This window comes from Muntiacus reevesi, chromosome 6 (genome assembly GCF_963930625.1).
Source record: "Muntiacus reevesi chromosome 6, mMunRee1.1, whole genome shotgun sequence".
Classification (NCBI taxonomy): domain Eukaryota; kingdom Metazoa; phylum Chordata; class Mammalia; order Artiodactyla; family Cervidae; genus Muntiacus; species Muntiacus reevesi.
The window spans coordinates 44,974,437-44,986,131 of record NC_089254.1 but is presented as its reverse complement, the minus strand read 5'-3'; the positions used below and the strand labels follow the sequence as shown (position 1 = coordinate 44,986,131).

At 41.7% G+C, this 11,695-nt stretch overlaps 1 protein-coding gene across 1 annotated transcript in view; it reads left to right on the top strand.

The window, feature by feature from the left end:
- Window positions 1–1,899: 1,899 nt before the first annotated feature.
- NAMPT (nicotinamide phosphoribosyltransferase) overlaps window positions 1,900–11,695 on the top strand; it is a 38,225-nt gene continuing 28,429 nt past the window's right edge. Inside the window, exon 1 of the mRNA XM_065938655.1 lies at window positions 1,900–2,157. Within this exon, the coding sequence (XP_065794727.1) occupies window positions 2,101–2,157 (57 nt within the window). The 5' untranslated portion in view covers window positions 1,900–2,100. The remainder of the gene's footprint in view (window positions 2,158–11,695) is intronic.

Here is an 11,695-nt window from a genome sequence, read left to right as displayed (position 1 = left end):
TAAGCCTTTTCACCTTAAAACTGTAAATTCAATTCAAAGACTGAAGCTTAAATTTTATGCTACCATAAACAAAGCCCACTTTGTAATCAGAATTCTATTCCCCCACACACACATACATAAAACAATGGTCAGTTATACATACATGGATTCCAGGAAGCTAAGCAAAAAGCATTTGTCATTTAAATAAAATAGGTTATAGAAATTTTAAATGAATGAAGAAAAAAAGATCCAAATTAAGAGCAAAACGGATCATTTTTCTTCTCTGAATTGTACTCTTTAACGTATTAATAACAATCTCCCCAAATAAAATTTTTAGTATTTTAATTTAATATTAGTTTTGAAAGTAATTTTCCCTAATAAACATGAGTTAGGTCTACCAAAAAAAGCCTCGTTTGTTTTAAACCTTGTTGTTGAAATAATTCTAAATGCATTAGTATTATTCATTACCTTGGTGAGTGCCTAGGGATATCTCACCAGTCTGTAATCTTTGCCTTTACTGAATCTCCCTATAGATGTAGGCGAGTTTGTTTTAAACCTTGTTGTTGAAATAATTCTAAATGCATTAGTATTATTCATTACCTTGGTGAGTGCCTAGGGATATCTCACCAGTCTGTAATCTTTGCCTTTACTGAATCTCCCTATAGATGTAGGCGATTGTCAGGAATCTGTACTAACTCCGAGACATAGTCTGGACTGAAGTTGGTTTTAATTGAAGAGGCCTCAGTGTTTGGACGATGAATGTCTCTCAATTCACAGCCTCTACCCCCATCCTCCATAAAATGAGACTTCCACTAACTTGAATGACAATTGCAAAGTTCATGTACCAGTTTTTATTAAGTTGGTTTTCCCCTGGTAACCTGTGTCTTGTAAAACCTAAATCTTAAAAAAAAAAAAAAAAAAAAAACTATTAATCATGGGGACAAAGGAAATCAGTTTTACGCAAAAATGCAACCGCGTATGAGAACTACGCAAACGGATGGTCCACGTTTGGCTGAAGTCATCCGACGTCGTTTCATTTGCTTTTCTATTTGCAGGTTGCCAACCCGTTTCCCAAAATTGAGCGATTACAGCGATGACACAAGTCTCGCACCCTGTCAAAGACTGTGGCCCGTTGCCGATTACTCCTCGGCAAACTAGACTTACTGGGTCTTGTCCTCTGATTTATCTGTCAGGACTAAATTCAACACCCGAATTTGGGCGCAGGCTATTTTCTCGGGAAAAGTCAAAACACCCTCAAAGGATCAAAGAGCTCAGTCACAGAGGTGGAGGAAAGTGGAGTCGATTCCTCAGGTTAAGCAGACCCCTCAGCCCTTATTCCTCAGCAAGCTCTTCAGATTTTAAAGAGGGTTAGGAGGACCAGGAGAGACCGAGGGATGAAGGCAAAAGGCTCGATCCTGAATCCGAGCCAGAGACAAAGGTGAGGAACTGCGCGAGGGGGACGGGGAGACGGACAGAGGGAGGCTCCTCAGCCCCCAGCCAGTGGCGTGACTTCAAGAGGACTCAGAAAACGGGCCAGGACTGGGTAAGGATAGGAAGGTGCCAGCGGGGCGGGCGAACCGGCTAATCGCAGGAGTGGCGAGGCTGGGAACGCCCCCCACCCCGGCCCCGCCCCCGCCCCGCTGCCTAGGGCCGTGAAATGAAAGCCAAGCGGGCGCATGGGTCACGGGCCGGGGCGGCCCCTCAGCCTCCGGCTTCCCGGTGTGGGCGTCTCCGAGAAAAGCGCGTGCCTCACGTCCTCCACCACCCCCCCCCGCCCCCTGCGATCTGCGCACGCGCGCCCTCACCCCGCCCCTCGCGTCCCCAGCGGAGCGATGGGACAGGGGCGGGCAGCCGGGGTGAGGAGGCCACCGGGAGTCCCTAGATTGCCAGCGCGCTCCGCCTCCGCCGCCGCTCCACCGCCGCCGCTTCCCTCGCAGCGTCACGGCTCCCGGGACCTCCCTCCTCTGGCCCCGCCTACTCGCTCCCTTTCCCCCTCCTCTTACCCTCCCCCTCCGACCGATCGGTGACTTAAGCAACGGAGCGCGGTGAAGCCCATTTTTCTCCTTCCTCGCAGCCGCGCCGGGCACTCCGCGGCGCGCGGCCCCCACACTCCCGCCCGAGATGAATGCTGCGGCAGAAACCGAGTTCAATATCCTCTTGGCCACCGACTCATACAAGGTAGAGGCTCGGGAAGGAAGAGGGTGCGTCGGGGACCAGCGCGAGGCTGCGGGGCGGGGGCGGCCGGGCTGGGGTCGTGGCGCTGGGGAAGCCCCGAGGGAAGGCGCGGCGGCGGCGGCGGCGGGCGGGATGGGGCAGGTGAGGCTGGCGCCGCAGTTGGGGAGGAGGCTGATGGAGCAGGGATGGAGGGATGGACGGCAGGAGGCGGGGCCTGGGGGGGTGCGTGGTGGGGCGGTGCGGCGAGGGGTTGAGGCGGGCCCGAACCGGTTCCCCGCACTCGCCGCCCGGGGCTCGGGGCAGCTCAGCGGGCCGACGGCCGGGGCGTCACTGGGTGAGCTCATGCCTTCCCCAGGAGTGCGGCCTTTTGGCCCTGGGCCCGGTAGGGCCGGCCTTGGTTAGGGCTTGCCTGAGGAGAGCAGGTCAGTTAGGCAACGGCCCCTGGGATTCCGCCGTGGAAAGAGGGAGTCAGGTTTGAAAAGTGGGGTTTCCCTCGCGTAGCTGAGTCAAGCAAGCTCACCCCTTAGTCGGCAGATGTGTCCCTCCTCGAGGAAGGGGTGGGCGAGGTCTAGTAGGGCTGCCGGAGCAGCCAGCCACGTTCCTCTCCCGGTGGCCCGGGTGCCGAGGACCCTTATCTATCTGTTCCGGGGAGCCCTGCTCGACTTCCCCGTCCCATTCCATTGGGCTCGGTTTCAAACTCCTTTGCCTCTGGTGATCACTCACACTCCTCATCCCCTGTTGCAAAGGCCGATCTGCCTGTATTCCATTAGAGCCACTTTGTGATTTCTGTGAAAAGGAAAGTGAAACACAAGAAGTTTAAAAAACTGTAGTTAACCTAGAGAACTTGTTGAGAGGACACAGCGTTCTGTTACTATGGCTCTTGGACGCTTGCTTGTATAGGTGCCCCGATCATTTTATTTGAAACTCACATACATAAATAAAGGGAAGAGTGATTAAAGGGAAATTTGAGAAATATCCCCTCCCTCAGTTTCCACATTATATGAAGTAAACTGGATTATACTTTGCTAACAAGCTTTGTTATCCAGGACACCTGAAAAATGACATGTCACTCTGAAAACACCACTTTCACAAAATAAGTTTCAGTTTTTACTTGAGCAGCATGGTAGTTTGGAGTATAGCGATTAAAGCATAATGTTTTCAGCTTTGTTGTTGCTTTTAGTTTTTTCTCTTAAATATTCCAGTAAAGTATTTTGAAGAATCCCATTTTACTTAAGTTCTCTGTTGAAATTTTTTTCCTAGCTAGTTTAAGATTCTACTTTTGATAATTAAGGTGGGTTATTATTTAAAGTAGAACCAAGTTTCGCTAAAGAGTGGTCTTTTAAATGGAACTTAAAAATGGAAATCTACACAGTTGCAAGGAGATCTTAGTGCTATCAGGGATGGTTGACTTGTGCTACTCTTGTGGTTGCTTAGTTCATGGTATTTTGAGTGTTTTTAATAGTGATTTTAGAAGAGTGTCATTCACAGTTTTCTAAAACTCTATCCCCTTAACTAAATCTTTAAAATAATTTTCAAGTTTTTTAATGTATTAATAACAAGAAAGGAAAGTTTTAGCTTTTAAAAACAAAACAGTGTGCAAGCTTCTTTAGTTTGTGGCTCCTCTAGTTATATTATATATAAGAAAAGTAAAATTGCTTTAACATCAGTTTCCTAGGATGAAAGGTAAGAGTGGTTACCCTAAAGTTTTCTAATCTGCTAGCTAGGCATACTTAACAGCACTATTAGAATTTGTACCTATTTAATAAAGTTTATTCCTGTCCATTTCAAGTCAGACTGGTTGGTGTATTTATCCCCTTCCTAATATAAAACCTTTTAAGAATATTATCATCTTAGTAACTAACATATTTCATTTCCCACTCTCCCTCCCAAGAAAACCCTCAAGAGGATTCAATCAGGTTAATGTTTTATTATACCAGTGGTTTGCAGCAGTCAGTAAAATAAATTGTGTATTTTACACTTGGCAATTTAGTTTTTAAGTTTCATTTTCCTTACATTTTTGGTGGTACTTATAGCCTGTTTATCATTTTTGTTTTTTTTTCATTTTCTTGGATGAAGAAGAGACAGCAATGGTAATCTTGAGTTTAGAAACAGTGAAATTACACTTTTATTTGGAAATTACCTGAGAAGATTATATACACATCATTATCAGTACTTACATACTGTTGGCCAGTTAAAGTAGGGAGCTAGCAGCTTTGGTTGTATTGGTGGAATAGAACAGAACAAACCATATTGTTGATTTGTTTTTTTTGGGGGGGGGATGCGGGGACTGAAGTAAGGATAATTGACTGTCTGGGCACCCTAGAAAGGTATTTTGCAAGTAGATAGAATGATGTCCAAGCACATGACAACATGCAGAAATTTTGTTTTTGCTTGTATCCTTTCCAGACAGTTCAGGACAATTTGGACTAAAGGGGCATTTAAAATATATATTCATTTCTGTAATCTCTTACTTCATTTTACATAATGATGAATGAAGGAAATAGATGAATGTGGTTATTCTGTTTTCATCCTGGGTTCTTGTTACAAATGAAAAGGACACTTAATCCTAAGTGCTAACCACTTATATTTTCAAAATGGTTTAAAGCAAAATTATCTACTGGGTTATATTTACATTGTGCTAATAAGCCAGCTAAGGAAAGGTGCACTGGGGCTGGCCTTAGCCCTTGCCGTGCTTAAAAAAGTATTTGGAACATTTTTTTGTAAAGGAAACAAGTCATTTTTTTTCCCACTTATTTCTGGGATAGCCATTGATCAGTTTCCAACTAAATGAATCAATAAAAGATTGACTTCTACTCCATTCTTATTCCCCTTCTATATAGATAATGTCTGTAACAAACTATAGCAGAGAGTAGTTTTAACATTTCTGAACATTCTACCTGTTAGCAGGTTGAAATGGAAGAAGCTGTCAATTCAGACTTAGTAGGAAAAAATAAAAATGCAGCACAAGAAAGAAATCTCTAAGCAATTTACAGTTTAAGCCACGTCAGACACATAAGTTATGAAATGTGCTGTCCAGTGTGGGTTGCTTCTCAAAAGGTCATTTTAAACTGGTTATCTTGAACTCAGCACATTTTCATCCATTAATTTAATAAATATTAGAGACCCATTGGGTATTACAATGGGTCCAATCACTTCATGGCAAATAGATGGGGAAGGAATGGAACAGTGACAGACTTTATTTTGGGGGGCTCCAAAATCACTATAGATGGTGACTGCAGCCATGAAATTAAAAGCAATTAAATTAAATTGCTCCTTGGAAGAAAAGTTATGATCAACCTAGACAGCATATTAAATAAGCAGAGACATTACTTTGCCAACAAATGTCCGTCTAGTCAAAGCTATAGTTTTTCCAGTAGTCATATGTATGGATGTGAGAGTTGGACTATAATGAAAGCTGAGTGCCAAAGAATTGATGCTTTTGAACTGTGGTGTTGGAGAAGACTCTTGAGAGTCCCTTGGACTGAAATGAGGTCCAACCTGTCCATCCTAAAAGAAGTCAGTCCTGAATATTCATTGAAAGGACTGATGCCGAAGCTGAAACTCCAGTACTTTGGCCACCTGATGCGAAGAACTAACTCAGTTGAAAAGACCCTGATCCTGGCAAAGATTGAAGGCAGGAGGAGAAGGGGATGACAGGGGATGAGATGGTTGGATGGCATCACCGACTCAATGGACATGAGTTTGTGTAAGCTCCGGGAGTTAGTGATGAATAGGGGGGCATGGCGTGCTTCAGTCCATGGAGTCGCAAAGAGTCGGATAGGACTGAGCAACTGAGGTATTATAAAAGACAAAAGATGTCCATTACAACCTAAGATGGGTGAGAGTTGATTTTAGAAAAGTTTCAAAAGGCTGTATGATTTATGTATGGTGATTAAGCACCCAAGGTAGCTTTTTGAAAAACAGCTTTGCTTCCTCATTAGTGGCAGAATAGCAAATCGTATTTGGGCATTTTGGGGTTAAAGATTTGGGGCCAGATGACAGTCATTCTTATGGGTAAGTTAGTCCTGCCTCAGACTTGAGCTACCCAGTGTCTTCCTCTGAGTTGTTCCCTGCTTTTCAAAGTTGCTTCTCCTTCACCAATTCTGGGCACTTAAGTATGGTTAAAACAGCTCCAGCAGCAGCCTCAGCCCTGTGAGAAGTGTGGTCCTGCTGCAGTTTGTATGTCAGAGAGCACCTGTGCATTCTTAGGATAGAGTTTTTCCAGTAAGTTTTATATTATGAAGTACAGGAAAAACGCAGACAACAGAAATAAAATCCTATATGTAAATCATGAATATACTTCATAGAAAGACTGGATAAGGCCAGTAATAATTGTAGAGTATCTTGCAAAACAGAAATACTAGAAACTGATAGCCTTTTTGTCAGTTTATGAAATCTCTCTTAAAAGTGTGCCAAGAAAAGGTGCAAGTTGCTAGGAATTCTACCAGATTCAAGGGAAGAGGCAACATAATGATAATGGCCAGTTTTACAATTTCTCCCCTTCACTAAAATAATATAATCCCCAAATCCTTAAATTGTATTTTGATGTTAGTAGAGCTTCCAAAGCCAAATAGTAATGAATCATTTTCTGGAGCAACAGAAGGACAGGGCTTGAGAAATCCTGAATAATATTGAAAAGAAGAAAAAATTCGTTAAGATTTTTGCTGTTTCTGGCTCCTTACCTTTGAAAAAGTAGAGAGTCTTAGCCAATAATAAATGCCTCTTATGAGTGCCCTTAGATATTACACAGGTAACATAGCTTAGTTTGTGACTTTGAGTCTGTTACTCCATATGCTCTTATACACACATGGTGGTGTTGAAATGTTAGCTTATGATTATTTCTTGGTGATTATAACTGAAAGTAGGTTAGTAGTAGTTACCTTTGGTCATGTGATAACAATGTGGGAGGAAAGCTCTTGGAAATATATTATGTCAACCTTATAGGAAATCTAGAGAAGCTCAGGAGAAAAGTATACTTTACTGTCACAGAAAAACTCTATGCAACTGAAATACTTCTCATATTTCTCTTGAACTGTTATACATGGTTAATTGGCACTGGGAGTGCAGTTTTTAGAAGCTTATTTTTTCATGCAGTAAAATCAACCATATAACTGAAATTCAGATTTATTAGAAGAGCTACATTTTCCCCTGTGTCTCTGTTCTTCATCACGTATATTTATGTGCTGGCGGGATTCTGTTAGTTGCAGGAAGGCTATGTCAATTTAGGAAACATTTTTAGGGGTAGTCTTTGTGGAGGATATTAAGAGAAATTTGTTATTTTCTCATCTTATAAATAATTTTAAATTTATTGTACAGCCATATTTTCAAGTGGTGGAAGTTCAAAGCAGTGCTGAAAAACAATATGATTTAAGAGCTCTCTTTTGGCAGGTCACTTAATTTTGAATATTATGAAGCTTTTTGTTAGTGTTTACTTACCATACTTAAAACTAAGCTCTTGATTTCCCTACCCAGTCCTTCCATGCCTTTCCTCGTCTCAGCAAATGGCACCATTATTCACTCAGTTGCTCAAGTGAAAAATCTAGGAGACATCATTAAATTCTCCCCCTCTTTATTCCCAAATCTAATCTATCAGCCTGCTTCTTCAAAAATATTGAGTCATCTCTCACCTAATCTGAGTTTCGGCAATACCCTGTTAACTGATGCTCCTGCATCCACTCAGTAACCCTGTAATCTACTCTCCACCTCTGCCAGGCTGATCCTTGTTAAATGTGAATCAGATCATAATCACTCTAGCCTAAAGCATACTAGTGGCTTCCCCACTTGAGGTAGCCTGTGAGTCTTACCTGATTTTGTCCCTGCATCTCTCTCTGACTTCATGTACTTCTTCCTCCTCATTCTCTAAGCACCAACCACAGTGGTCTTCATTTCTTTTCTGACCCTGAAGTCAAAATATTTCCTATTTCCTTGTCATTTTGATCTTGTTCACATGTCACTATCTCAGGAGAAGCCTTCCTGGGCTCCTATTTAGTCTCCCATGCCTCTTCTAGGCCATCATTTTAATTTTTCATAGCATCTATCTAGCTCTGAAATTATTTTATGACCTCTCAGCCCTCACTAGCCCATTGAGACTAGGGACTATGTCAGTCTATTTTACTTCCCCATGCTTAGCATCTGAACCAGTGCCTAATTACACAGCAGGTAGAGTATATATTTGTGAATGAATGAACTGTTTATTGAACAAAAATTTATTGATAGGAGTTTCTGCTATATCATCTCATTTTCTGATAAAAGTTCCAAGAGGCTCAGGATGACAAGTTTAGCAGAAAGTAAAATGAAGAGGACAGTAAACTTAGCACAACTAAAATTAGCTATTTTAGAAGCTATATTTACTAAGAAGCTCTGTTAAAAAAAATTCTTCCCCATTTAAACAATGTATATACCAGTATACAAACAGATCTGAATATACTATTGTATTTTATTCTTCTTCAAATATATTGGGTGTTAGTAAGTGGTTGGTAGTAAATTGTTTCATAGTTAATTGCCAGAGAGTTTGCTGACTCTTTAGCTGAATTCTAAAACAGTTCTCTTAAGTTTCTCCAAAGATTTTAGAAGTCATACTTCATTTCTAACTAAGCCTAGACAACTTTGTATTTTTAATGTTTGTTTTCAGAGAGACATTCTGAATACTTCTGCAAAGGTTTTAAGTACCATAATTAAAGAAAACTGAAGTAAAGCTTTAAAATTATATAAACATATTTCATTATTGTCCATAACAAGAACTGTATTTGTAGGATGGAAAATCTTTAGTACACTTTCAGACCAAGGTAGAATTAAATAGCTTAGGTACATTTCCATTTAGCTTTTGACTGCTTGGTCTGCTCAGAAGAAGAAAGTAATTCATTTGCCTTCTGATACTTTTAAATCTGATACAGAAACAGTAAACTTTTAAAGGTGCACCATTAAGTATGTGAACTGTGAAGAAAGTCCTACTAACTATATTGAGTCACAACTGTGAATCTTTGTTCAAATTTTACTTCATCAGAGCTGACTTTTCTCCCACCTCACTGCTTATTCCCACTAAGGAAATTGGAGTTATTTAGATTGTAAACTGGACATTTTCATTTTTATATACATCTTGTGTAAATTTTCAAGTGGTGATATCTTTTTCTAACCAGTTTCTTAAGTAGTAATCATTTATTACTGTGATTATCCTGCCTATATATACATATGCATGTTTTTGCACTTTAATGAATCAGCTAATAGACTTAATTGCTCTGGATTCTGTATTAGCTTGGAGAAGGAAATGGCAATCCACTGCAGTGTTCTTGCCTAGAGAATCCCGTGGTCAGAGGAGCCTGGTGGGCTGCTGTCCATAGGGTTGCACAGAGTCGGACACAACTGAAGCGACTTAGCATGCATGCATGCATTGGAGAAGGAAATGGCAACCCACTCCAGTGTTCTTGCCTGGAGAATCCCCAGGGACGGGGGAGCCTGGTGGGCTGCCGTCTGTGGGGTCGCACAGAGTTGGACACGACTGAAGCGACTTAGCAGCAGCAGCAGCTGTATTAGCTACTTCACTGAACTACTTTATAAATCTTAAATTTTACACTGGCATCAACCCCTGAGTTCTGACTTTAGAAAACTGACATGTACTTCTAGGTTTTTTTGTTTTTGTTTTGGCCTCGCCATGCAGCATGCGGGCTTTCCTGATGGCTCAGACGGTGAAGAATCTGCCTGCAGTGCAGGAGACCCAGGTTCAATCCCCAGTTTGGGAAGATCCCTGGAGAAGGAAATGGCACCACACTCCGGTTTCTTGCCTGGAGAAGTCCGTGGATTGCAGAGTCAGACGTGACTGAGTGACTAAAACACGCAGCACGAGTTCCCGCATCAGGGGTCAAGCCCAGGCCTCCTGTGGTGGAAGCACGGAGTCGTAACCACTGCACCGCTGGGGAGGGCCCTATGCTAGGTTTTGATGAAGCCTCCATATACCTTGTAATATATAGATAATTGTCTGTGTGTGTTCAGTCCAACTCTTTGAGACCCCATGAGCCTGCCAGGCTCCTCTATCCATGGAATTTTCTAGGTAGGAATACTGGAGCAGGTTGCCATTTCCATCTCCAGGGGATCTTCCTGATCCGGGGATCTAACCTGCGTCTCTTGCAGCTCCTGCATTGGCAAGGGGTTTTTTTATACCACTGCATCACCTGGGAAGCATAGATGAGCAAAACAGAAAGTTCCAACTCTTACCTGACTTGGGCAACAGACCACATATTAACAATAAAGATTCACCTCCAAGATTACCTGTAAGCAGCATCAGGGGGTTATTAGACAGGGTTGTGAGTTGCTTCAATTAGAAAGGAAACATATTTTAAACATTTGTGACTTTTTTTTCTCTGTGTATTCATTTTAGAGTTTTTGTGTTAAGCCACAAAGATTCTTTAGGTTAAAGCCAAGTTTTACTTGGATTGAGATTGTGGAACCAAACAGGGAAAACATTAGTTTTCCTGAAACTTGAGATCAGAAGTAAACAGGGAAAGTGGTTTATGTCCACAGCAGTCGTCCATGAAACTCATCTGCAAAGATTTATTACACCATTACCCTGACTCACCACCCTATCCGTAAGCTTTAAGGCATTATTATTCCTATTTTTTCAAATGGGAAGATAGACACTATTCTTCCAGTGGTTTTTTATTGGTAAAATATTGTAACCATATTAAAATGTAATAAATTCAGATTATAATGAACACAGAAAACAAAAACAAATTTTCAACAGTGGCTCTTACCCAAATTCATGGAAGAGAAATTTTTAATAATACCTCTTCATATCATTAAATTCACAAGGATTTAATGTTGCAATTGTATAGACGTTTATTTCGAAATTCAGAGGTGGTTTGAGAAGAGATTACAGAATAGGGTATTTTTTCCCACTGCTGCTGCTGTTGCCTTCATCCAGGTTTCACAGTGTCACTATGAAGACTAGAAGAGATCATTTCCAGTACCTCGTTATACAGATGGAGAGCCTTAAGAAGTCATTGACTACTGACTTGTTGAGCGTTCCACACTTAAACAGTAACAGTACCAAATTCTGCTTTCAGTTCATTCTTTTATGTTGTATGTCCCCCAGGCAGCTGCTTCCCTTTCCCAAATGAAGACACCAAGAGTAAACGAGACACCTTTTTTTTTTGTATTTTTCTCCCCAAGTGTCCAGTTCTATAGAGGCTGTGTACTTCCTTAAATCAAGTCTGTTTATAAAAATTATACTCGCCTGTGATTTTTAATTTAAGATACCGAAGTATTAAAAGTATCTTAATAATAATGGGGCTTCCCTGGTGGCTCAGTGCTAAAGGACCCACCTGCCAATGCAGGAGATATGGATTCAGTCCCTGGATGGAGAAGATCCCCTGGAGAAGGAAATGGCAACCCACTCCAGTATTCTTGCCTGGGAAATCCCATGGACAGAGGAGCCTGGCGGGCTACAGTCCATGGGGCTGCAAAAGAGCCAGACATGACTTGGCAACTAAACAACAACAATAAGCACTGTACTTACTTTTTATCTTTTATCTCCAGAAAGAAGCTCATC